Below are 27,772 nucleotides of genomic sequence, written 5' to 3'. Positions count from 1 at the left end.
GAACATTTCTGGGATCTTTTATTTCAGCCCATGAAACATGGGACCAACACTTTACATGTTGCATTTATATTTTTGTTCAGTGTATATTGTGACATGTCCATAGAAGTGACTTTCCTGCCTAATATGGTTGATTTCATCCTGTACAGATGGTTGGGTGACGACAAGCGCGTCGTCTGCTACTCTCCCACATTCTCCCAAAAGCAACATGTTGCCATGAAAACAAACTCGTAACACATTTTTTTTTACTTAAAAATGTGGACATGAAACCACATGAATATGAGTTTTCAGGACGTAGCTAGTCTTGTGGCAAAAAAAAAAAAAAAATTACAAAATATTACAAACTATATTCCTGTCACTGTACAATAGTAATAATTACTGCCTCGGAGCACAAAGTAAAACTGAACAGGGAGGTTGGTGGGGATAATAATGGTAGTATCATGTAGTGTGGTGGCCCATAAGAGTGGGTGGAGGAGAGAAGGTTAGGATAACCAGTGGAAGAAGGCCATAGTGAAGGAGGGAGAAAGAAGAGAGGGGCACAGGGGAGATTCTCAGTAGTTTTGGCTAATAAGGTGAGGTAGGCCTTGTCACAACTTGGGAGTGGGGCTTTAAACTGGCAGGATTTAGTCTCAGTCCTTTCCGTGTTATTTTCCATGAGCCCTGGTCAAAAAGTAGTGCACTAGATAGGGAATAGGGCGCCATTTGCTATACAGCCTATGCCTATCGTTGTGCGTCTTCAGCGAGCCACGTGGCTCTGCCGTCCGTCCCAATCTTCTCTTACATCTTGATGTCCTCCTCGACACTGAGCTGAGAGAGGGTCTTCTTGATGCGTAGAGCCGTGAGGCGGGCCGCTCCGTTAGAGTACCAGCACTCCCTCATGATCTTACCCATCACACGCAGAGACTGGAGGATGAGAGAGGGGGAGGTTAGAGTCGGTCAACACACAAATCAACCAACCTTATCTTTCCACTAGTCCCACAGGGTGAAAAGGAAATGTCAAATGAATAAAGTACAATAAAAAATCTTTACACCATATTTACATTTAAAATGCAGTCAATCACTAATAACTTTGCATTTGTTTTCTATGTTTCTGTCCAGAAAGTAAACAAATGCAATGTTTCTGTCCAGCAGGTCTGAGGTTTTTTTGTGCGTATTTGTTCTCGCTCATTACCTCGTAGCTCTGCCACCAGTTGGGCACGTTAGGCCTCAGCCTCTGGTCACACACCACCTTCCTCATCTCATCTATGGAGGGGTCAGAGGGCACCAGGTCAAAGTAGGGCAGCTGGTAATCCTCGTGGATACCTGGGGGGGGGGGGGGGCAGAACAGAGGGAGAGCCTGGTCAGTCACATGCTCACATCTAAGAAGACTGCTATTTCATAGTAATGTTAATGTGGTTCTTGACAAGTGAAAGTGTGTTTCAATTAAACTACATTGCAGTCAGACTGCACAGAATCACTCATTTACAAATCCCCACGTAGCCTAAGTAACTACTCGTGTGGCCAAAATGAGCTGAAGCACTTCCCCCAGGCATTGTGAGATCGGATTATCTGCAAGGTACCCAGTCCGTGTCTTACTTCCAGTGTTGCAGCGGCGCGCTATCTCCCAGTACACCAGCCCCAGGGCATAGATATCAGCGCACTTAAACGAGTCAAAGTGTTTCATGTTGATGGTCTCTTCCAGGACCTCTGGAGCCATATACCTGGGAGTCAGAGAGACAAACAGGTTTCCACTAAAGGAAAGGATGTTTTGTGTACCAGCATATCACTGAGATACGGTATCAAAATCCAACAAATTCAGGAGATGAATTGAACAAAAATATTCCATGATTGAAAAGTGTCCTTCAACTATATATTTTTTTTCAATGTTCTTGTCCTGAATTGAATGAATAGACATGGCAGCTAGTCGGGTCAGTACCTCTTGGTGCCAACACGCTGGTTAGGGGCGATGTCTATAGTATCAGTGATGGACTCATGGCGTACTGCCAACCCCAGGTCAGCGATGGCACACATGCCATTCTTCTTCACCAGAATATTCTTAGACTTCAGATCACGGTGGGCGATGCCAGGCTTACCTAGAGGGGAGGAAACACTGAGTTGGAAGACTGGAATGGAAGGAGCACAGGAGCACACGACAATATTTAAACCAGGTTAACATTTGAACCAGGTCATCAACTGTCGGCACTGTCTACTCGTTAAACGTTTGTATACTAGCTGTAAAGTATTTTGTCTGTAATGTCTTTTTAGTTGTGTGTCGGACCCCAGGAAGATTAGCTGTCATCATGGAGTCAGCTAATGGGGATCCTATAAAAATTGTAATTTATAGGCAGGGCAATGAGTGCTAACAAAGGCCGTTGTGAGGGGTGTAACGTGTAAAGTGATGGGAGTGATCCTGCTTTGTTGTATAACCCCCCTGGCTACCAGGCTAATTAGGAATGTGTTTTAACACATACAGTGCATTTTGTTGTATGACCCCCCTGGCTACCAGGCTAATTAGGAATGTGTTTTAACACATACAGTGCATTTTGTTGTATAACCCCCCTGGCTAATTAGGAATGTGTTTTAACACATACAGTTCATTTGGAAAGTATTCAGACCCCTTCACTTTTTCCGCATTTTGGTACAGCCTTATTCTAAAATGGATTAAATAGGCCCCCCCCCATCAATCTACACACAATATTCCATAATGACAAAGCAAAAACAGATTTTTAGAAATGTTTTCAAAAACTGAAATATCATATTTACATAAAGTTGTCAGACCCTTTACTCAGTACTTTGAAGCACCTTCGGCAGCGATTACAGCCTCTAGTCTTCTTGGGTATGACGCTACAAGCTTGGCACACCTGTATTTGGGGAGTTTCTCCCATTCTTCTCTGTAGATCCTCTCAAGCTCCGTCAGGTTGGATGGGGAGCGTCGCTGCACAGCTATTTTCAGGTCTCTCCAGAGATGTTCGATCGGGTTCAAGTCCGGGTTCTGGCTGGGCCACTCAAGGACATTCAGAGACTTGTCCCAAAGCCAATCCTGTGTTGTTTTGGCTGTGTGCTTAGGGTCGTTGTCCTGTCGGAAGGTTAACCTTCTCCCCAGTCTGAGGTCCTGAGCAGGTTTTCATCAAGGATCTCTGTACTTTGCGCCATTCATCTTTCCCTCGATCCTGACTGGTCTCCCAGTCCCTGCCGCTGAAAAACATCCCCACAGCATGATGCTGCCACCACCATGCTTCAACGTAGGGATGGTAATGGCCAGGTGATGAGCAGTGCCTGGTTTCCTTCTGACATGACGCTTGACATTTAGGCCAAAGAACCTTGTTTCTCATGGTCTGAAAGTACTTTAGGCAAACTCCAAGCGGGCTGTCATGTGCCTTTTACTGAAGAGTGGCTTTTGTCTGGCCACTACCGTTAAGGTCTTATTGGTGGAGTGCTGCAGATGGTTGTCCTTCTGGAAGGTCCTCCCATCGCCACAGAGGAACTCTGGAGCTCTGTCAGAGTGACCATCGGGTTCTTGGTCAACTCCCTGATCAAGGCCGTTCTCATCCGATTGCTCAGTTTCGCCAGACAGCCAGCTCTAGGAAGAGTCTTGGTGGTTCAAAACTTCTTCCATTTAAGAATGATGGAGGCTGCTGTGTTCTTGGGGACCTTCAATACCGCAGGAATGTTTTGGTACCCTTCCCAAGATCTGTACCTCCACACAATCCTGTCTCGGAGATCTACGGACAACTCCTTCGACCTCATGGCTTGGTTATTGCTCTGACGTGCACTGTCTACTGAGGGACCTTATATAGACAGGTGTCTGCCTTTCCAAATCAATGTCCAATCAATTGAATTTACCACAGGTGGAATCCAATCCAGTTGTAGAAACATCAAGGATGATCAATGAAAACCGGATGCACCTGAGCTGAATTTCAAGTGTCATAACAAAGGGTCTGAATACTTATGTAAATAAGGTATTTCAGGTTTCTCTTTAATAAATTAGCAAACATTTCTAAAAACCTGTTTTTGCTTTGTCATTATACGGTATTGTGTGTAGATTGAGGGTAAAAAAAAACATTTAATCAATTTTAGAATAAGTCTAATGTAACAAAATGTGGAAATAAAGAAGGGGGTCTGAATACTTTCCGAATGCACGGTATGGTCCTTATTCATCTCGCCGCTGTGCTTACCCTGCGTGCCCAGTATCTCCATATGCAGGTGAGCCAGGCCGCTGGCGGCAGACAGGGCCAGCTTGATCATGCCCTCTATAGTCACAGAATAGTAGTTCAGGTAGTCAAACAGAGAACCGTACTCGTGGTAGTCTGAGACCAGCCACAACTGGGTCCATGTGCCGTTATCTGAGAGAAAGAAAGGGAGCACACGAAAGACGCACAGAAAGATGGAGGATAATTCTACGGTCAATAAAAAAATAAAAACTGTTGAGTCAACAACAGCACGTTGATAAAATTCACCTACATAACACCAGGGATATCTTCACTTAACATGAATGTCTGTGTTGTAAGTGGTGTGTGTGTGTACACGGTTCTCTGTGTGGTGCTGTAGTAGAACAGCGACGGAACGCTCACCTTTATTGTCGGCGGCGATGAATCCCAGGATGTTCTCGTGTCGCAGCATGATGGTCTGGTAGATCTCAGCCTCTCTGAACCACGAGCGCTCCTCTCTGGACGAGAAGATCTTCACCGCCACGTCTCCCCCGCGCCACTTCCCCCGCCACACCTCCCCGAAGCGGCCCTTCCCTATGATGTCCTGCAGAACGATGGTCCGGGCCACCGTACGCTGCACGAACAGGGGCAGGCCTGCAGGAGGAAGCAGAAAGGACCACTGATACCATTGGGCTTTCACCTAAACACTAACTTATTCTAAACTTGTAAGTGTACACATATGCATCTATTGTGTTACATACAGACATGGCTAAAGAATATTCTAAACATTGAATGAATCCCCAGTGTAATAGGACCTCTGTTCGCAGGCAAGGGTAGAGTTCAGGGCGGTTCTGTGTATAGAACCTTTACTTCCAGCGGTGTAGGCTTAGTCTACTCACCAGAACCAGACCCGGAGGTGGACATGTCATAGATGAGATCCTGCAGGGTCTTGTCCTTGGCCAGGTAGAGGTGTTCACAGGAGGGGTCCTCCACCTCCAGCCGCTGTCTGTGGCTGTACGAGAGAAGATCAGCTGTCAGAAACTAAAATTGTATCTTCTCACCCCCCCCAAATACACACAGCCCTGCCGTCCCATATGTAGGGCGTCCTTAGGAGATGGTACTACCTGTGACCAGAGACTCACCTGTAGGTCCTCTGGTGATGCTGGAAGAGGAATAATCCCACCAGCAGCAGCATGCACAGCAGGAAGACTGGCCCTGCAATCACAGCCACCAGCTCCACCGGCCCCCAGGGGCCTCCGGAGCCCACCCAGCCCAGCTCCCCTGGTTTCACCGGGACTGGAGCAAGGGAGAAATTCAGAACAGGGTGTTAGCAGTGGTATTACCATCTTTCCCAGTCAAATAAAACAAAAGGGTGCATCCTCCATCTCCTCTCTCTTATGTGCACTGATATGAAAACATTGGAGGGGTAGACGCAGAATGGTTGCACCAGCCCTGTTCTTTCAAATCAGTGACAGGAGACGAGGAAACTTTTCTGATGCGATGCACACGCACAAAACGGAGCCGGTGTGAGTTGGGCTTTACTCACGCGAGGGGACCTTGAGGTCGACACGGTTGCAATAGTCAGTGTAGCAGCAGTGTGTGTTGAGCAGTCCCTCGGCACTGAGACAGTAGAAAGGTTGGCCAGGGGGCACAAGGCTGTCTCTGGCGATACAGATCCTTACATGCTGCTCATGCCCCTGGATGAAGGAGGTGGAGGCCATGCACGCCCCGTCAGTCTCACACTCATAACCAGACTTCACACAGTTGGTGCAGTTACACCGCAGGGCTGGGGGAAAAGAGAGGGAGGCACGAGGTTAGAATGACTACTAGTTGGGCATCAGGACTATCATTCTATGGGCGCTTGAATCAGAGACCGAGATAACTGGCATGGAATGAGGTGGAGAGAACTTCCCAGAACAGAATGCGATGAAGAACAGTTATTGATGGCCTATGCTCCTTGATGAGCAATACGGTTTTAGTCCGGACTGTAAGAAAACTTTTGAGTCACTGCAGTACTCACATTTGTCCAGCAGAGGGCATTCTAAACCAACAATACAAGACTCACAAGTACATTCCATCTACTGGACTAGCCAGGATAGAGTCCCATTCAGAAGAGACAATACAGCCAGGGGAGTGCGGTGAGTGCAGACTGGTTTAGCAGCAGACAGAGACCCGGACGGAAACCAGTTTCTCTAAAGCAGAGGAAGCCAAATACTCCATGGAGAGGAGACTGTCCTGTGATGCTGGGACAGACGCACCGAAACCCAACAGTCAAATCCCCAATGCAGCATTCCGCTACTCAAAGAAAGCAAGAGAACACATTTTTATTTAACCTTTATTTAACTACGCAAGTCAATTACCAAGAAATTGTTATTTAGAATGACGGCCTACCCCGGCCAAACCCTCCCCTAACCTGGACGACACTGGGCCAATTGCGCACCGCCCTATGGGACTCCCGATCACGGCCGGTTGTGATACAGCCCAGGATGGAACCCAGGTCTGTAGTGACACCACTAGCACTGCAATGCAGTGCCTTAGACCGCTGCGCCAGTCGGTCCCCAAAACACTGTAACGATGATAGCTTTGATTTAAAGCCCGCAGCACAGACAGTTTGATAGGGGCCTGTTTTAACAAGTCTACAATAGCTGGGCCACTCAAAACTAATCACTCTGGCTTTAGAGGAAATTGAAAGCAAGACTAGAACAAAATGGCAACAAATTCAAACAGAGGGGGACAGAGTGAATTCAGGTCTGCTACCACCTAAAATACACTTCTAAAGGGCCAAGCTTTGTCAGACCTCAACACCCTCTGGATGAAAAAAAATTACTAAAGCTTTCTGCTAATCCTCTCCCTATTCTGGAGGTTTTTCCAAGCAGCCCTTGAGCCCTCTCCTTCCGCCCGGTTAGTTTATTTGCTCAAACAGAAACAGTATGTGCAGGAGAGGTAAAAAAACCCCAACAAAATAGCTTTTTCAAGTAACACACCCCCCCCCCCCAATGGTCATAAATCACATGTTCAAAAAAAACTAGACGCAAAAGAGATAAAGGAATAGAAAATCTAAACAGAAAGTCAAGCTACTGGGGGTGTATAACTGATAGACAATATATGCCTCTAACAAGTTTTTAAAACAGACAAAATCAGACAGGAATGCATTCCAGATCATGGGGCTTTTATCGGTAATTCAGAATTGGTTGTACTTGAACATGTTATGGAATTCAAGAGGATAATAAGTGATTTAAAGTACCGTAAACACATTGAGCAACTTAAATTTGATAAATATTCAGGAGTCCTTTAAAAAAATGTTTTTTAAAGAGGTGCTGAACAGTCTGAGGAATGGCTAGATGATATTCTTCTTACAGAGCGTTTCTGCAGGGAGATTGATAGTGGTATGGTATGTGCTGGCCCATATAATGTTACATTAACTGATGAATGGGACGATCATCATGTAATAGAGAGCGCAGCACTTCTGTTCAGGAGATACCTAATCTTGCCCAGTATCCTCATATTTTTGGTGATCTTATAGGTTATTGTTTCCATGACAATTCATCATCAAATCAGAACACCAAAAAAGCGTACAGGCATGATCTACAGATACATCATCAATATCGACCCCTATATAATCTGGATTCTATTTTCTTTGGACCAAATAATAACAGTCAGTGACAATGTTCATTTTAAACCACTGAGAAATTAGATATGTTGATGAACTGAGGTAAATTAAATCTTTGTGAGAGTAAAACACACAAATATACTAAACAAAAATATAAAAAACTAGTTAAGTGTTTGTCCTGTTTCATGAGCTGAAATAAAAGATCCCAGAAATGTTCCATACGCGCAAAAAACGTTATTTCTCTAAAATGTTGTGCCCAAATTTGATTATATCCCTGTTAGTGAGCATTTCTCCTTTGACAAGATATGCCATACCTGTCAGGTGGATGGATTATCAAGAAGCTGAATAAAACAGCATGATACACATGTGCACCTTGTGCTGGGGACAATAGAAGGCCACTAAAATGTGCAGTGTTTTCACAACACAATGCCACAGATGTCTCAAGTTTTGAAGGAGAGCGCAATTGGCATGCTGACTGCAGGAATGTCCACCAGAGCGGTTGCCAGATAATTGAATGTTCATTTCTCTACCATAAGCCGCCTCCGTCATTTTAGAACATTTAGCAGTACGTCCAACCGGCCTCACAACCGCAGCCCACGTGTAACCACTCCAGCCCAGGACCTCCACAACTGACTTCTTCACCTGCGTGAGCATCTGAGATCAGCCACCCGGACAGCTGATGAAACTGGAGTTTTTGTCTGTAATAAAGCCCTTGTGGGGAAAAACTCATTCTGATTGGCTGGGCCTGGCTCCCCAGTGGGTGGGCCTATGCCCTCTCAGGCCCGGCCAATCAGAATGAGTTTTTCCCCCACAAGGGCTATATTTCAGACAAATACTCCTCAGTTTCACATTTTTATTAAAACTATTATGATCAACAGTATCGAATGCTTTTAAGAAAAAAAAAAGACCTAATCTATGATCTTCACAATCATTTGCAGTATGTATTTCACCAATTAAGTAACTAACAGCCATGTAGGTAGGGTGAGATTTCTGAAACCATACTGAAGTTCATATAACTGACTTTCCTTGTTAAGATATTAGATTCATCTGTTATATGCTTCTAACATTTTTTAGATGACCAGTAAAATTGAGATTGGCCTGGAATTTGTGAAGTTTGCTGGATCATCAAGAATGAGCACTAGTCTCTCAGTCTCACTGGTAAGCCAAGACCGACTATGTTAGCACAAGCTTTAACCTTCCTCTGTAGGTTCATCTCTGGAGTTTCAACAGCAATGGGTCTCTTGCCAAAATATTCATCCTCAATCAGAATTACAACAGTTTGAAACACCATTTTCTTCCTGAGCTACTCCTGCTGCTGTAGTTTCACCACTCTCCTTAGGATCCAAACATCGTCGGGTTAGTAACTCTTTCCCACACACTCAGTCTTACTCAACCCACTTCCCTTAAGTTCACCCCCCCCCACACACACCTATTGCGCCATCAATGTGTGACTGACATGCAAGTGGCCATACCACCCAACAAGTCCTGGGAGCCATTCCCACAGTTCAACTGCTGTGTGTAATGGGTGCCTGCCTGCGTGTACAGTGCATTCTGGGAAGTATTCAGACCCCTTGACTTTTTCCCTTATTGTAAAATGGATGAAATATATTTTCCCCTCAATGACAAAGCAAAAAATTAGAAAATGTATAAAAATTAAACAAATGCCTTATTTCAAATCAAATTTTGTCACATGCGCTGAACACAACAGGTGTAGACCTTAGTGAAATGCTTACTTACAAACCCTTAAACAATACAGTTACGAAAATACCTACAAAAAAAAAAGAAAAAAAAAAATAGAATAATAACTAATAATTAAAGAGCAACAGTAAATAACAATAGCGGGGCTATATACAAGGGGTACCGGTACAAAGTCAATGTGCGGGGGCACCAGTGTCAATGTAATATGTACATTATTAAAGTGACTATACATAGATAATAAACAGAGTAGCAGCAGCAGCAGCGTAGAAGAGGGAGGGGGACAATACAAATAGTCTGGGTAGCCATTTGATTAGCTCTTCAGGAGTCTTATGGCTCGGGGGTAGAAGCTGTTTAGAAGCCTCCTGGACCTAGACTTGATGCTCCGGTACCGCTTGCCGTGCAGTAGCAGAGAGAACAGTCTGACTAAAGTGGCTGGAGTCTGACAATTTTTAGGGCCGTACACTCTACCCTCTATAGTGCCTTGCGGTCGGAGGCCGAGCAGTTGCCACACCGGGCAGTGATGCAACCCGTCAGGATGCTCTCGATAGTGCAACTGTTGAACCTTTTGAGGATCTGAGGACCCATGCCAAATCTTTTCAGTCTCCTGAGGGGGAATAGGTTTTGTCGTGCCCTCTTCACGACTGTCTTGGTGTGATTGGACCATGTTAGTTTGGTGATGTGGACACCAAGGACCTTGAAGCTCTCAACCTGCTCCACTGCAGCCCCGTTGATGAGAATGGGGGTGTGCTTGGTCCTCCTTTTCCTGTAGTCCACAATCATCTTTGTCTTATCCTTCCCTGTGGCTCAGTTGGTAGAGCATGGTGTTTGCAACGCCAGGGTTGTGGGTTCGATTCCCACGGGGGGCCAGTATGGAGAAGAAAAAAAAAATGTATGAAATGAGATTAAATGAAATGTATGCATTCACTACTGTAAGTCGCTCTGGATAAGAGCATCTGCTAAATGACTAAAATGTAAATGGTAGTGTCTTGATCACGTTGAGGGAGAGGTTGTCCTTGCACCACACAGTGAGATCTCTGACCTCCTCCCTATAGGCTGTCTCATCGTTGTCGGTGATCAGCCCTACCACTGTTGTGTCATCGGCAAACTTAATGGTGTTGGAGTTGTGCCTGGCCACGCAGTCATGAGTGAACAGGGACTACAGGAGGGGCCCCCCGTGTTGAGGATCAGTGTGGCAGATGGGTTGTCACCTACCCTTACCACCTGGGGGCAGCCCTTCAGGAAGTCCAGGATCTAGTTGCAGAGGAAGGTGTTTAGTCCCAGGGTCCTTATCTTAGTGATGAGCTTTGTGGGCACGATGGTGTTGAAAGCTGAGCTATAGTCAATGAATAGCATTCTCACATAGGTGTTCCTTTTGTCCAGGTGTGAAAGGGCAGTGTGGAGTGCAATAGAGATTGCATCATCTGTGGAGCTGTTGGGGCAGTATGCAAATTGAAATGGGTCTAGGGTTTCTGAGATAATGGTGTTGATGTGAGCCATGACTAGCCTTTCAAAGTACTTCATGGCTACAGACGTGAGTGCTACAGGTCGGTAGTCATTTAGGCAGGTTACCTTAGTGTTCTTGGGCACAGGGACTATGGTGGTCTGCTTGAAACATGTTGGTATTACAGACTCAGACAGTGAGAGGTTGAAAATGTCAGTGAAGACACTTGCCAGTTGGTCAGCGCATGCTTGGAGTACATGTCCTGGTAATCCGTCTGGCCCTGCGGCCTTGTGAAAATTGACCTGTTTAAAAGGTCTTACGTCGCCTGCGGAGAGCATGATCACACGGTCATCTGGAACAGCTGATGCCCTCATGCATGTTCAATGTTACTTGCCTCGAAGCGAGCATAGAAGTTATTTAGCTTTTCTGGTTGGCTTGTGTCACCGGGCAGCTCTCGGCTGTGCTTCCCTTTGCAGTCTAATGGTTTGCAAGCCCTGCCACATCCGACATAGTGCAAGTCGATCTTAGTCCTGTATTGACGCTTCTCCTGTTTTGATGGTTCGTGGGAGGGCATAGCATGATTTCTTATAAGCTTCCGGGTTAGAGTCCAGCTCCTTGAAAGCAGCAGATCTACCCTTTAGCTCAGTGTGAATGTTGCATGTAATCCATGGCTTCTGGTATGTACCTACAGTCACTGAGGGCGACGTCCTCGATTCTCTTATTGATGAAGCCAGTGACTGATGTTGTGTACTCAATGCCATCGGAAGAATCCCGGAACATATTCCAGTCCGTGCTAACAAAACAGTCTTGTAGTTTAGCATCTGCTTCATCTGACCACTTTTTCATAAACCGAGTCACTGGTGCTTCCTGCTTAAATTTTTGCTTGTAAGCAGGAGGATAGAATTATGGTCAGATTTGCCAAATGGAGGGCAAGGGAGAGCTTTGTATGCATCTCTGTGTGTGGAGTAAAGGTGGTCTAGAGTTGTATTTGCCCCTCTGGTTGCACATTTAACATGCTGATAGAAATTAGGTAAAACTGATTTAAAAGTTGCCCTTTGTTGAAGTATCAGGCCACTAGGAGCGCCATCTCTAGATGAGTGTTTTCCTGTTTGCTTATGGCGGTATACAGCTCATCGAGTCCGGTTTTCGTGCCAGCATCAGTCTGTGGTGGTATGTAGACAGCTTAAAAAAAAAAAAAAAAAAAAAAAATAGGAGGCAGTATTTTCACGGCCGGATAAAAAAAACGTACCCGATTTAAACTGGTTACTACTCTTGCCCAGAAACAAGAATATGCATATTATGTAGTAGATTTGGATAGAAAACGCTGAAGTTTCTAAAACTGTTTGAATGGTGTCTGTGACTATAACAGAACTCATATGGCAGGCAAAACCCTGAGAAGATTCCAAGCAGAAGTGCCCTGTCTGACAATTTGTGGTCCTTCTGTTGCCTCTATCGAAATTACAGTATCTGTGCTGTTACGTAACACTTTCTAAGGCTTCGATTGGCTCTCTAAAGCCGCCAGAAAGTGGATTGGGGTGTCTGCTGTCTCTGGGCAAAGTATAGGAGCTCTGTCAGTGGACTGTATGGGGACAGTGCGCGTTCGAGACCTCTCCATTTTTTTTCTTTCACTCTTTGAATGAATACAACGTTGCCCGGTTGGAATATTATCGCTATTTTACAAGAAAAATAGCATAAACATTTATTTTAAACAGCGTTTGACATGCTTCGAAGTACGGTAATGGAATATTTTGACATTTTTTGTCACGAAATGCGCTCGCGTGTTACACTTTGGATAGTGACCTGCACACACAAACAAAACGGAGGTATTTGGATATAACTATGGATTATTTGGAACCAAAACAACATTTGTTGTTGAAGTAGAAGTCCTGGGAGTGCATTCTGACGAACAACAAAGGTAATCCAATTTTTCTAATAGTAATTCTGAGTTTAGGCTGCCCCGACGTTGGCGGGTCTGAATAGCTAGCCTTGATGGCCGAGCTATGTACTCAGAATATTGCAAAATGTGCTTTCGCCGAAAAGCTATTTTAAAATCGGACATAGCGATTGCATAAAGGAGTTCTGTATCTATAATTCTTAAAATAATTAAGTATTTTGTCAACGTTTATCATGAGTAATTTAGTAAATTCACCGGAGGTTTTCGGTGGGTATGCTAGTTCTGAACATCACATGCTAATGTAAAAAGATGGCTTTTGATATAAATATGAACTTGATTGAACAAAACATGCATGTATTGTATAACATAATGTCCTAGGAGTGTCATCTGATGAAGATCAAAGGTTAATGCTGCATTTAGCTGTGGTTTGGGTTTTTGTGACATATATGCTTGCTTTGAAAATGGCTGTGTGACTATTTTTGCCTGGGTACTTCTCCTGACATAATCTTGTGTTTTTCTTTCGCTGTAAAGCCTTTTTGAAATCAGACAATGTGGTTAGATTAACGAGAGTCTTACCTTTAAAATGGTGTAAAATAGTTGATTGTTTGAGAAAATTGAATTGTGGTATTTTAGTTGGTTTAGTACTTCGTGCCATGCGATGCCATTGGCTAGGGGTTCCGCTGGCGGAACGTCTAGATACGACTCGGTGAAACATAAGATACAGTTAATGTCCCGTTGGTAGGATATACGTGCTTTCAGTTCGTCCCATTTCATTTTCCAGCGATTGAACGTTGGCTAACAGTACGGATGGCAAAGGCAGATTAGCCACCTGATCCTAACAAGGAACCTCGATCTCTTTCCGCTAAATCTTTCTCCAGCGAACAAGGGCCTGTTTGAAGAATATCCTTCCCGTCCGACTCATTAAAGAAAAATTCTTCCTCCAATTCGAGGTGAGTAATGACTGTTCTGATGTCCAGAAGCTCTTTTCAGTCATAAGAGACGGTAGCAGCAACATTATGTACAAAATAAGTTAAACAATGAAAAAAAAATAAAAAGGAAATAGCACAGTTGGTTAAGACCAAATAAAATGGCAGCCTTTCTCTCTGGCAGCATCTTCCATCATGTTGCATAAGTATTCAGACCCTTTGCTATGAGACTAAATTGAGCGCAGCTGCATCGTGTTTTTGTTGATCAACCTTCAGATGTTTCAACATGATTGGAAGCCGCCTGGCCAAACTGAACAATCAGGGAGAAGGGCCATGGTCAAGGAGGTGACCAAGAACCTGATGGTCACTGACAGAGCTCCAGAGTTCCTTGGAGATGGGAGAACTTTCCAGAAGGACAATCATCTCTGCAGCACTCCAATCAAGCCTACGGTAGAGTGGCCAGATGGAAGCCATTCCTCAGTAAAAAAGGCATGACAGCCCGCTTGAAATTGGCCAGAAAGGCTAATTTTGAGAGGATCTGCAGAGCACAATGGCAGAAACTCCCCAAATACATGTGCCAAGCTTGTAGCGTCATAACCAAGAAGACTCATGGTTGTAATCGCTTCCAAAGTTGCTTCAACAATGTACTGAATACTTGAAATGTGATTCCTGTTTTTAAAAACCTGTTTTTGCTTTGTCATTATGGGGTATTGTGTGTAGAGTGAAGGGGGGGAACGAATTAATCCATTTTAGAATAAGGCTGTAACGTAACCAAAAAAGTAGTCAAGGGGTCTGAATACTTTCCGAATGCACGGTGTGTGTGTGTGTGTTGTTGAAACAGCGTTTTGAGGAAAGTGGAAGTGGAATGAGTCGATGTCTTGCCATTTCATGTCAGCAGCAGCGTGTGCAGTTTCTTGTAATTCAGTCATTCTCGTCAGCAACAGCATGTGGACTGCTCTTGGAGCCAGGGACAGACGGGGAAGTGCCAGTAACTCCTAGTGGAGCGTGTCCAAGTTCACTGCAGTTCACACGCAATCTCAGACACGGAATTTCCTGCAGATTACACAGAGATGAAGCAACAGGCTTTGATAGAGAGAGAAAAAACAACCCAGTGCCACATCCTATACTGAAACCTAATGGAACATATTTAAACTATTTAGCTAAACTGAGGCAGGGAGAAGGACCCGGAACAAGACTACTGCCAAGTTTTTAAATCAAATCTTGTACATTCCCCCTCAAGCAGACACCACGACGGCCCTCAAGGAACTCACTGGACTCTATGTAAACCATCTATCCTGAGGATGCATTTATTGTAGCTGGGGATTTTAACAAAGTAAATTTGAGAACAAGGCTACCTAAATTCTAATCAGCATATTGATTGTAGCACTCGCGGGGGGTAAACACACTCCATCACTGCTACTCTAACTTCTGCGATGCTTACAAAGCCCTCCCTTCGGCAAATCCGACCACAACGCCATCTTGCTCCTACAGTCTTATAGGCAGAAACTCAAACAGGATGTACCAGTGACTAGAACCGTTCAACGCTGGTCTGACAAATCGGAATCCACGCTTCCAGATTGTTTTGATCACGCGGACTGGCATATGTTCCGGTCAGCCTCAGAGAACACCATCGATCTGTACGCTGACTGAGTGAGTTTATAAAGGAAGTGCATTAGCGATGCTGTACCCACTGACTATTAAAACCTACCCTAACCAGAAACCGTGGTTAATAGCCCAATGATGACTGTCCCATACACACAGTTTACAGAAGTTTAAAACATCAGGGAAAATATCCATTCAAAAGAGGGGACCAGCCTTTAACTAAGGGAGGGAGAAAATATGGGTTGCTATGCTACAGACTCCCTAGCCTTATGACTGGCCAACAGGAATGAGAAGAGATACCATCTTCAACAGATGGTATTTTTATCTCAAAAAAACTCCCTAGTCCTTGCCGATGACAAGCATACCCATAACATGATGCAACCACCACCATTCTGGAAAATATGAAAAGTCGTACTCAGTGATGCATTGTGTTTGGGTCAAATCCAACACATTGAAGATCCCTTTGAGCATGGTGAATACAATGTCCGCTCATTATTACCTTTGAGGCATTGGAAAACCTCCCTGGTCTTGTGATTGAATGGGTGTTTGAAATTCACTGCTCGACTTGGGGACATTACAGAATTGTGTGTGGGGTACAGAGATGAGGTAGTCATAAAAATATTGCACAGAGTATATGCAACTTATTATTTGACTTATAAAGAAAAATGTTTACTCGTGAACATATTTAGGCTTGCCATAAAAAGGGGTTGAAAACATATTGACTCAAGACATTTCAGCTTTTCATTTATTTGTAAAAATACAATTCCACTTTGACATTACAGGGTATTGTGTGTAGGCAGTGGCAGAATTTCAATTTAATCCATTTTAAATTCGGGCTGTAACACAACAAAATGCGGGAAAAGTCAAGGTGTGAATGCTTTCTGAAGGCCCTGTATTTGTCCAGTCTCAGGATATCAGCCAGGTGAACCCATTTTGCAGATGATCATAATGGCATGGGTCACCAAGTCATTGTACATCTGAAGCAGCGAATGGCTCAACTCATCTTGTTTGCATATTGTTGAGCTAGCCACGCGTTACCAAGTTTAAATGATAGACGATGTATATATGATCTAGGGGAACAGCACATTTTTTTCTTAGAGGAAATTGCTTAGTGAAAATCCAACCATTTGTATTCTAGGTACAGTACATGACAATAAGCCGAAAAATGTTTTGGCTAATTAAACATTCAAAGATTGAAAACAATGGGGCGTGGGGAGCGTTTGAATTCTACCTCGTTTATTTGCTGAGAATTACTTTAGAATGCAGAGACTAAATCAGAAGGTCAATGGCATGGAGGAGGTGGATTGTGCAATTTATCTTATAGAACGTGAGCCATTAGCTACAATATGACAATTATAATGTTAAAAGATACCATAATCCAATTTGTAGCATATTACATGTGAAATGTACAATGTTATGTATGTATCTTTACATCCTTCGGTGGGAAAAGGACACAGTTTAATTCAGTCAACACAAATGGTGCCTTTAATCAAAGTTTAGGTTGATTGAGGTTCATAGCTAGCGTCACATTCAAATATTGGTGTGCAAATTTCACACATTTCAAAACGGCAACATTGCTAACCAAACATTAAAGGATAAGTACAACCAAAAATCTATTTCTTGTTTTTTTTCCCCAGACCTCAAAAGTAGTCTTGGTTTAAGCATTGTTGTGGACTTAGAACATTCAATTTTGTAAAAAAAAAAAAATATATATATATATAAATAAATAATTGTGCTTTTGAGTAAATAAATAAAATTGAAACCCAGGAAAAAAAAAAAAATGGAGAAAACGGAATTTGGGGTAAAACTAAACAGAATCATGTTTTAAAAAACCTGAAACATATTTTATATGGCCCTACATATAGTAGACAGAATACCACAACCCATCACAGTGTGCCTAATACACGAACAAGATTTATAAATGTGTCAGAAAAGAAACAGAGCAGAGAACTCAGAGCACAACATTTTTGCTCATGATTTAATTTCCTTTCAAAAGTTTTCAAACAGAACTGACTCTTTTCAGAGAGCAGGCTTCCCAGGGGAGGGACAGTCAGCTACACTGTGGGGGTTGAGCTGGTTGGTGTGAACTCTGCACATAATTGGTGTCCTTACACTGGTCCTTTGTGCTGAGATTACAGGGAAACGAGGGGGGATTGGACTGGCTCTGTGCTAAACAAAGAGCAGGGAAGCATGGAGAGGAGGTGGTGGAGGAGTGAACCACTCACCAGACCTTGTGCTCTGGGGATAGAATAGATCAAATACTTTGATGAAGGCATTTGACAAAACATGTTAGTTACATTTAAAAAAAAAAAAAATTTTAAATAAATGTATGCAAACTTTCAGTGTCCTATGAGGAATTGCTGAAAATCTCATCTTCTGTGGGCAGAGACAGGGGAAGAGCACAGATAGGAAGGGATGAGAAAGTAAAGGGGGTGGGGAAGGGGGGGTTATGTAGCCCCCCAGCTGTGAGGGGTCTGCAGCTAGCTAGAGTAACCAGCTGTGACATTCAATCATTAAAACCCAGTCTAGACTGAATACAGGTTGGATGGAGCCGTTTAACAGCAAAGTGTTAAGACCCTATCATTCCAAACGGCAGGAAAGGGCAGACATAGGCTACATCCCAAATGGCACCATATTCCCTATAAAGTGCACCCCTTTTGATCGGTCCACTACTTTTGACCAGTGCCCAAAAGGGCTCTGGTAAAAACTGTTGCACTTTATAGGGAACAGGGTGTCATTTGGGACAAACACAGTGAAGGGAGGGATGAATAAAACGTTGTTGCCATAACCAGTGCTTGCTTCATTTGCACTGAGCTCAGGACAGACCCGGGTTAAAAATACTATTAGAAATTATTCCAAATACTTAAGCTGGGCTTGGTTGAGCTTGCCTAGTGCAATGGACCAATAGAATAGTAAAAAAACTGCAAACCCCACCCATTTGGCACTCCAGGCAAGCGGAAGCAAACGCTAAAAGTATTTGAAAGATTTGAAAGTGTTAGAACCCAGGTCTGGTTCAGGAGAGAGCTTTGTGGGAGACAGACTCCAAAACCACAGAAATGGGTTTAACACAAACATTGTTGCAGTGACTGTGTGTTGTGTGTCAGACGCCGACACTCACAGTGCTTGTGTTCATGTGCATATGGTGAATCAGTCAGTTACAACAGTAAACCTCAAGAATGAGTATGATGTCAGTGGAAAATGTTTAGCCTAAGCCTGTTTGGCATGGGACAAAACTGTTACACACCAGCAAAGAATTCTGGGGGCTAAACAGCAGAGCAGACAGACTGCATGTGAGCACCATTACCCAAACTGCACTAGCTGAAATTAGATACAGTTAGCTACCAGACAGAGGGCTGATCAAGACAAGCAGACGCCGCCAGAAAAAAAACGTGCACACACACACTTCAGCCTTTATCAATACTGGGAGGAAGGAGGAAAGTCATTACATTGGTCTCCATCACAGGGTCAGATTACATCCAATTCCAAACAACATAGCCCACTAGTACCTGCCTAACCCTCTGTACGTCTGTCTACGTGAGTATAAGTGCAGCTATACTATTCAAGGTGTTGTTCTCTGAAATGTCTACTGATTGGAGACTCACGGCAGTGCAGTGGAAGGTGGGTATCATGTTCAGCTCCTCCATAGGAGTCCACTGCACTGTGACACACAGACACTGCAATAAACACATAACATAAGGCTAATGACCACCGAATCATATTTCTGAATTTGTATTAAGTGATCATGTCCACAGGTCAGTGAGAGGCCAGACAGTCTGTGGCTGCGATTAGGCCTCTCAGCCTGCAGGGCTCTCTGGGCTGGAGAACATTTAGAGGCGCCCGGGTCATTATGGTCGTTAAGCTACACTCACCCCTAGTGGATCCAGGCTAGAACCCTCACCACACACACACACACAAAAGTTGAGGTTATCAGCCTGGTGATTAAGGGAGGAAAGCTACTCTCACTCAGCCCTCAGTGGGCCCGACGCAGACTAATAGACCCACAACAGAACGTGAGACAAAGCACACACACACACACGTAAAAACCAGAATTCAACTACCTCATATGCACATAAATAAATGTATAGGAAGCCCCAGACCATATCTTAAGTCACACGTTAAACACAGGGCCGTTTTTCTGCTTTTACGTCGTGTCTATCTGCAAACCTTTCCTGAACCCAGTGACTCCCAGGCAGCTCGGTTCCTGTACATTCCCTTGGCTCTGATCTGGTAGACAGGCATGTACATGTTAGAATCTGACTATGTGCTCCCTTTCATTTCCATAACATCATTAGGACATGAAACAGCTTTCACACACACACACACACACACACACACACACACACAGAGAGCAGCACCCGAATGGCTAGTTCAGCAGCACGCCAAATCCTATTCTGTTTACAGTTCAGCCAAGGAAACAGGGATTTTTCCTTATTGGCTGTACCAACTGAATGTTCTCTGTGATTACATGAGGCAAGGAGAGATAACGACAGCAGTGGTCCGTTCTTGTTTCCAGTGGTTACAAAAGGTACATTATACTAGCAGGAAATAGAGCCCATTAAAACACAACACTTCGTTCTGCAACAAGGAAAAAGGGTTCGTACAGACAGTGGCAAGTCAAATTCAAGGCCTTTCAAATACTTTTCAAAAGCACTAATATTTATTTTCAAGGACCATCAATTTTAAGTAGTTCCTATTATGCAATTGTTTCTAGTCACCATCAGATGGCAGTATGTTGCCACAACCTCGGGAAAAAAAAAGAACTTACTATTCATGACAACCTTACAAGTAGAGTTCGACCGATTAAATCGGAATGGCCGATTAATTAGGGCCGATTTCAAGTTTTCATAACAATCGGAAATCGGTATTTATGGATGCCGATTTGGCCAATTTTTTTTTTTTGACCTTTATTTAACTAGGCAAGTCAGTTAAGAACACATTCATTTTCAATGACGGCCTAGGAATGGTGGGTTAACTGCCTTGTTCAGGGGCAGAATGACAGATTTTTACCTTGTCAGCTCAGGGATTCAATCTTGCAACCTTACGGTTAACTAGTCCAACACTCTAACCACCTGCTTTACATTGCACTCCACGAGGTTATGCAAATGCAATAAGAAGCTAAGGTAAGTTGCTAGCTAGCATTAAACTTATCTTATAAAAAACAATCATAATCACTAGTTAACTACACATGGTTGATGATATTACTTGTTTATCTAGCCTGTCCTGCGTTGCATATAATCACTTAGGTACACGTTGCTCCAACCATAAACATCAATGCCTTTCTTAAAATCAATACACAACTATATATTTTTAAACCTACATATTTAGTTAATATTGCCTGCTAACATGAATTTCTTTTAACTAGGGAAAATGTGTCACTTCTCTTGCAAACAGAGTCAGGGTATATGCAGCAGTTTGGGCCGCCTAGCTCGTTGCGAACTGTGAAGAATATTTCTTCCTAACAAAGACAGCCGACTTCGCCAAACGGGGATGATTTAACAAAAGCGCATTTGCAAAAAAAGCACAATTGTTGCACGACTGTACCTAACCATAAACATCAATGCCTTTCTTAAAATCAATACACAGAAGTATATATTTTTAAACCTGCATATTTAGCTAAATGAAATCCAGGTTAGCAGGCAATATTAACCAGGTGAAATTGTGTCATTTTGCGTTCATTGCACGCAGTCAGGGTATATGCAACACTTTGGGTAATTTGTCCGAATTTTACGTAATTATAACATAACACTGAAGGTTGTGCAATGTAACAGGAATAACGTTTTGTTTTCGAGATGATAGTTTCTGGATTCGACCATATTAATGACCTAAGGCTCGTGTGTTATGTTATGATTAAGTCTATGATTTGATAGCGCAGTCTGACTGAGCGGTGGTAGGCACCAGCAGGCTCCTAAGCATTCATTCAAAATAGCACTTTCGTGCATTTTGCCAGCAGCCCTTCGCAATGCATTGCGCTGTTTATGACTTCAAGCCTATCAACTCCCAAGATTAGGCTGCTGTAACCCATGTGAAATGGCTAGCTAGTTAGCCGGGTGCGCGCTAATAGTGTTTCAAACGTCACTAGCTCTGAGACTTGGAGTAGTTTTTTCCCTTCCTCTACATGGGTAACGCTGGTAGGAGCGAGGAGAGGGACGGAAGCTATACTGTTACACTGGCAATACTAAAGTGCCTATAAGAGCATCCAATAGTCAAAGGTATATGAAATACAAATCGGATAGAAAGAAATAGTCCAATAATAACTACAACCTAAACCATCTTACCTGGGAATATTGAAGACTCATGTTAAAAGAAACCACCAGCTTTCATATGTTCTCATGTTCTGAGCAAGGAACTTAAATGTTAGCTTTTTTACATGGCACATATTGCACTTTTACTTTCTTCTCCAACACTTTGTTTTTGCATTATTTAAATCAAATTGAACATGTTTCATTATTTATTTGATGCTAATTTGTCCAATCGCACTCTAGCGAATCCTGTGGTGGGCCGGGAGCATGCACGCTGACACGGTCGCCAGTTGTACGGTGTTTCCTCCGACACATTGGTGCGGCTGGCTTCCGGGTTCACACCAATGCTCTCGACATTCGCCTGTCCCGAGTCCGTACAGGAGTTGCAGCGATGGAACAAAACTAACTACCAATCGGATATATCAAAATAGGGGTTGGAGGTTGATGCAGAGAAAACAAAATCACTATGTAGAACTGGCGCCAGCGCAGGATGCAGTGTTGCCTTTCCCCTTTCATGTGGCTCTTCAGGGACGATTCACACCCATGCTCGCAATGCCAAAGACCGACGCATTTTTGCATCTTACACGGTGTGGGTTGGTTGGTTCCAGTGTTTCATGAGCTGAAATAAAAAAATCCCAGAAATGTTCCATACGCACAAAAGGCAGGTTTCAATCTACATTTACCCGGCATTTTAGCTACTGATGTGACCTTTGCCAACACCTAATCAGTCAGTTCTGTACCTGCCTGGCAGTGTGGGTGGCAACCACAGCACGAAAAAAAAAAAAAAAATAGTCTCCCTGGAAATTAATTTTAGATTTAAGGTATTCCAGTACTTCAATTTCAAGTACTTTAAGCACCTCAGGCAAACCCTGAAACAGAAGCCAGACTAGCTGTGTAGCCCTATAAGATACTGGCACAGTGGGCAGCAGAAGGACGCATACAGTGCCCTCAGAAAGAATTCATACCCCTTGACTTAATCAAATCGTATTTGTCACACACGCCGAATACAGGTGTAGACCTCACAGTGAAACGCTTACTTACAAGCCCTTAACACTTTTCTTAACGCCGTTGTTGGCAGCAGTAAAATAACAATAGCAAGGCTATATACACAGGGGGGTACCGGTACAAAGCCACCGGTTAGACGAGGTAATATGTACATGTAGGTAGAGTTAAAGTGACCTTCAACCAAATCCACAGCCTGAATTAAAAATATATTTTTTTCCCGTCACACAATACCCCATAATGACAAAGTGAAAACTTGTTTAGAAAATGTAGCTATAGTAAACAAATAAAATGTAACATTTCAAAGATTTTACTGAGTTACAGTTCATAAGGAAATCAGTCAATTGAAATAAATTCATTAGGCCCTAATCTATGGATTTCACATAACTGGGCAGGCCCACCAACTTGGAAGCCAGGCCCAGCCAATCAGAATGAGTTTTTCCCCCACAAAACTGTTTTATTACAGACAGAAATACACCTCAGTTTCATCAGCTGTCCTGGTGGCTGGTCTCAGACGATGCTGCAGGTGAAAAAGCTGGATGTGGAGGTCCTGGGCTGGCGTGGTTCCACATGGTCTGCGGTTGTGGACGTACGGCCAAATTCTCTAAAATGACCGACACGGCTTATGGTAGAGAAATGAACATTCAATTATCTGGCAACAGCTCTGGTGGACATTCCTGCAGTCAGCATGCCAATTGCATGCTCCTTCATAACTTGAGACATCTGTGGCATTGTGTTGTGTGACAAAACGGCACATTTTAGGTGCCGACTTATTGTCCCCAGCACATGGTGCACCTGTGCAATGATCATGCTGTTTAATCAGCTTCTTGATATGTCACACCTGTCAGGTGGATGGATTATCTTGGCAAAGGAGAAATGCATTGGAAACCCCGTTTGACTTTGTTTCATTCCAGGCATTACAATGAGCCCGTCCTCCTATAGCTAATCCCACCAGCCTCCACTGATGCACTGTCAACTGTGGGACCTTGTGTCTTTCTAAATCATATCCAAACAATTGAACTGGCCACAGGTGGACTCCAATGAAGTTGTAGTGACATCAAGGAGGATGATCAAAGGAAATTGGATGCACCTGAGCTCAATTTAAGGTGTCACAGCAAAGGGGTGTGAATACTTATGTAAATGAGGTAGGTCTGCATTTTATTTTCAGTCAATTTGCAAAAGATAGCTTGGTCATTATGGGGTATCGTGTGTAGATGGGTGTGGAAAACATTTAATCCACTTTGAATTCAGGTTGTAACACAATGTGGAATAAGTCAAGGGGTGTGAATACTTTCTGAAGGAACTGTAAGTGAGACGACATAACATCGAGAAGATAAGTCTGCAATGGGTCAGTCAGGTCCACTATAGGATGTGAAGGGGGGGGGGGGGGGGGGTAGAGAGATTGAGAGACACAGGAGATGAGAGAAAGCAAAGGGGGGAGGGGAGAGAGAAAGCAGAGGGGAGAGAGGGGAGAGAGAAAGCAGGAGAGTAGCGCCCTGCCTCACGGCAGTGTATCTGTGGCTCAGACAGTGCATATATCACATTGCACATCCATTTTATTCTGGCACCTAGTTAAGTCACAAAAGGCATGTCAGCTTCATAACGACGAGGCTAATGATTGGTCAGCTCCAATGCCATCAACGGGAAACTAAACTGGCAACCTGTGAGCCATGGCGACCCTCTGAGTAAAGACGTACTGTCACAGACCAGATAACCCACCAGTAGTAGTCCTAGTCCAGGGGTATTCAACTCTTACCCTACCAGGTCCGGAGCCTGCTGGCTTTCTGTCCAACTTGATAAGTAAATGCACACACCTGGTGTCCCAGGTCTAAAACAGTCCTGATTAGAGGTGGCTAGCGCTACCGTTGTGTTTGTCAGGTTTTAGTTTCAGCTTTGTTACAGCATAATCCATTTTGTGGTGTGAAAGTCTGGCTCCAGGCTGAGCAGCATTGGCCCCTCTTCACACAGCAGCCCAGCTGGACACAACCTGAAACCCTGAGCCAGAGAAACCTCCACTCTCACTGGTACTAGAGAACTTACTAGTCCTTGAAGCGCTACATTTGACTACCCCAGTCAAAACGGTCAACTCTGGTGCACCCCGCTCTGTCCCAGTCATACGTTCCCATAAAGTCATCTTTAAAAACAAGACCTGTTCTGGAGTTTGGTTTAGTGGTGAGACCAGGGTTCAATCCCTGAGCTCGTCCATTTAACCCTCCCACCATCTCACTTCAACACAGTATGTTTGTATTTATTTTTAAACCTATAACATGTGAATAGTGACAGAAAAAGGTGACAAATCAACGTGGATCATGTCCTTATCTGAACCAGGCCGGATGAGGGAGGGATGTAGCTCTGATTCTTGGAAGAGGAATGAGTCACTTAACATAACTAATGGGTGGCAGCAGACAAGAAGTTATTGACATGGGCAGATGGGGTTAACTTTCTCAGTCATTGTTTTCAGTTTCTGTGAGTGGCAAGTTGCAACAAGGGAAATGTCTTTACATGTAGAGAATAGATCACACAGGGAGAGAAATGACTGGGAGCTGGCCAGACACTCCCCGCCACTATTCCATTTAAATGCCCCAAGTGGAATAACGTGCAATGATTTTCAATCTAAAGAAAGAAACACCAGCTTCTTCCAGAAGTTTAATTGAACATACTTTACCCTTTCAAAAGGTTAAGCACAAATAACCCAGTACACAGGCACAAACATGTCTAGCTAGTAGCTACAGACTAAGTACACCATATGCCAAATTCCAATCCAGATATATTCATTTATCATAGTATGCCATTTAGCAACTTTCATCCAAAGCGACGTATGTATGGGTGATCCAGGGAAACAAACACTATCCTGGCACCTTGCCCTACCAACTGAGCTACAGAGGACCACCATGTTGGATCTGGTCAACAGCTGCTCTGAGAAGACAGTGGGGGGGGGGGGGGGGGGGGGGGGCCATAGCAGGGGTCTGAAAAGACCCCCATCCGCCACATTTCAGTCACAAAGAACCCAGACTTCAACTTTGACTTCTGTCTGGTTCGGCTGAATGGACGAGAAGGGTGCAATTGCAGCCCGCAATTCGGGGCGTCCCTGCATGGAACCCCTCTTTATACTTCTGTTGGTCAATGTTTATGTTGCGGGAGGCGCTCCAGTACAGTAGGTGGAATTAATGCACAATAACGTTGGATGCCAGCTGACATACACCCCACAGAAGGGGCGTGGGTGACAACAGTAGCTAGCTAGCCATACACTGGTAAACAGCGTCCTCCGCCTATTGGGCACTGTTTTCCCACAGTTCTGTTAATGATGGCGAGGGCAAGTAGGAGCGAAGGACACCGTGTGCTAGCTTAGCCAGGCAAGGGTGACACCGTGTGCTAGCTTAGCCAGGCAAGGGTGACACCGTGTGCTAGCTTAGCCAGGCAAGGGTGACACCGTGTGCTAGCTTAGCCAGGCAAGGGTGACACCGTGTGCTAGCTTAGCCAGGCAAGGGTGACACCGTGTGCTAGCTTAGCCAGGCAAGGGTGACACTGTGTGCTAGCTTAGCCAGGCAAGGGTGACACCGTGTGCTAGCTTAGCCAGGCAAGGGTGACACTGTGTGCTAGCTAACTATCAAAGTAGCTAGTACAGAGTCGGCCTAGCCTCCCGCCTGCTGTGCCAGCGCACCCTTGCCTGCTTCCACTTGGATAGCGCGCTGGTCTTTTTACTACTCCTGTAACACAGAGACACTTATGCGGAGACCATATTCACTGCATTTATTCCTTGCGCCACGATTTCTATTTTATCTTTTACTCTGCATTGTTTGAAAAGGACCCGTGAGTATGCGTTTCACTGTTGGTCTACACCCGTGGTTTACAAAGCATGTGACAAATACATTTATTAGATTCACAACGTGTTAACTTGCTTAAAAACTAAAAAGTACCACATCTGGATATAAGTCAGAATTTCTCTATCCAGTTCTCTTGGTTGAAGGATATTGGCTAGCTAAATGACTTCGGTTTTGATAACTAATAGATGCAGAAAAATCACAAAGATCTGTAAATGTGGTCTTTCACTTTGTCTTCCGTGGAAGAGCTAACGACACACACACACCTAACGTTACCCTAATCGCCCTCGATTGTTTTGTAAACACTAAAGCATAACACAGCCACAGACAGATAACTAACATCAACAGAAACGTGTGGCCTCCTTCCAGAGGGGTACACTACAAAGCAGGATCAATGACTTTGCCCGTTTAAAAAAAAAAAGACAACTATTGATTTTCTGGTTCATTAGGAACGTTTTGGGTTGTTGGGTCAATTAGACCAGGGTTTCCCCAAACTCGGTCCTGGGGCCCCCCCTTAGGTGCACGTTTTGGTTTTTACCCTAACACTGTTACACAGCTGATGCAAATAACCAATTCATCAATCAGCGTTGATTATTTGAAAAGGCTGTGTAGTACTAGGGCAAAAAACAAAACGTGTATCCAGGAGAAGCCGCAGGACCGTTTGGGAAACCCTCAATCCGACCATGCCCACCTCAAGATCCCCCCCCAAAAAACAAATATTTATTTCAGAATATGTAGGCATGTTAGCTGGCTAACTCATTGATCCTGCTCTGTAGTATACCCATCTGGACACAAATAAAGCGATATTGAAATTCACAAGCTCTCGACAAACACTAACGTTACATCGCTGGCCCTTTCGTGCACACCTGGATAACAAATGAGCTAGCCAGCTAACGTTAGCTCGCGTCAGACGCAAAGATGTTTTGTTCTACACGTTAAAAATCACATTTTCTATTTAGTTAACGTAACATGAGCATGTGAGTTACCGGATGACAAACACACGGGCCGTATACCTCCGGCAGTGTTATTCAACGAGTTTAACCAGCAGCGCTAGCTACAATGTGTAAAATGTGATTTGTTAGCTAGCTAGCCGTGGTTTACAAATCCCAGACAGGCAAACGCCATGATGATCGACAGGCGATGCCAGCTAGGCAAGCCACCCTCCTGTTAAACAAACAACAAAAAAACCACGAAGTCAAAATCCAAAGACGGCACATGTAGCTATTTCACTTACCATCACCGATGGCTAACCCAGACAGGGCCAGTAACGTGAGTACAATTCGTTTTAAAGCCATTCCTTCAGCATTCCCATCGCATTCGGAGTGTGGTATTGTCAACACCACGGCCAGACCTAAACATAACCACAAACCATATAGCCGCTGCCAGCCAGCCTGTTGAAGTGCTACAGGCGGCGG

The 27,772-nt window shown here is 44.0% G+C and overlaps 1 protein-coding gene across 2 annotated transcripts; it reads right to left on the bottom strand.

Moving 5' to 3' along the window:
* On the bottom strand, positions 1 to 27,772 carry LOC115167839 (activin receptor type-1B). Of its 2 annotated transcripts, none has more exons than XM_029722519.1 (10): positions 27,592 to 27,772; positions 5,671 to 5,910; positions 5,267 to 5,420; positions 5,024 to 5,136; positions 4,548 to 4,778; positions 4,152 to 4,319; positions 1,913 to 2,099; positions 1,573 to 1,697; positions 1,169 to 1,299; positions 1 to 900 (listed from the first exon to the last, which is right to left on the bottom strand). In XM_029722519.1, exons 1-10 carry the CDS (start codon positions 27,650 to 27,652, stop codon positions 775 to 777), a joined length of 1,536 nt encoding a protein of 511 aa, XP_029578379.1. In that variant the 5' UTR covers positions 27,653 to 27,772; the 3' UTR covers positions 1 to 774. The 2 variants fall into 2 exon arrangements, with proteins under 2 accessions (XP_029578379.1, XP_029578380.1); XM_029722520.1 differs by having other exon boundaries at positions 1,913 to 2,069; positions 27,592 to 27,771.

This window comes from Salmo trutta, chromosome 30 (genome assembly GCF_901001165.1).
Source record: "Salmo trutta chromosome 30, fSalTru1.1, whole genome shotgun sequence".
NCBI lineage: Eukaryota > Metazoa > Chordata > Actinopteri > Salmoniformes > Salmonidae > Salmo > Salmo trutta.
This window is presented reverse-complemented; position numbering and strand designations above follow the sequence as displayed.

What these genes read in the sequence shown, in the direction of transcription:
- LOC115167839 (XM_029722519.1), bottom strand. Translation starts at nt 27,652, where the DNA reads ATGGCTTTAAAACGAATTGTACTCACGTTACTGGCCCTGTCTGGGTTA. An exon ending in GGAGATACTGGGCACGCAGG is followed by an intron (nt 2,100 to 4,151) that starts GTAAGCACAGCG and finishes CTTCCATTCCAG; the next exon opens with TCTTCCAACTCAGTGTTTCC. An exon ending in ACTGGTGGCAGAGCTACGAG is followed by an intron (nt 901 to 1,168) that starts GTAATGAGCGAG and finishes CTCATCCTCCAG; the next exon opens with TCTCTGCGTGTGATGGGTAA.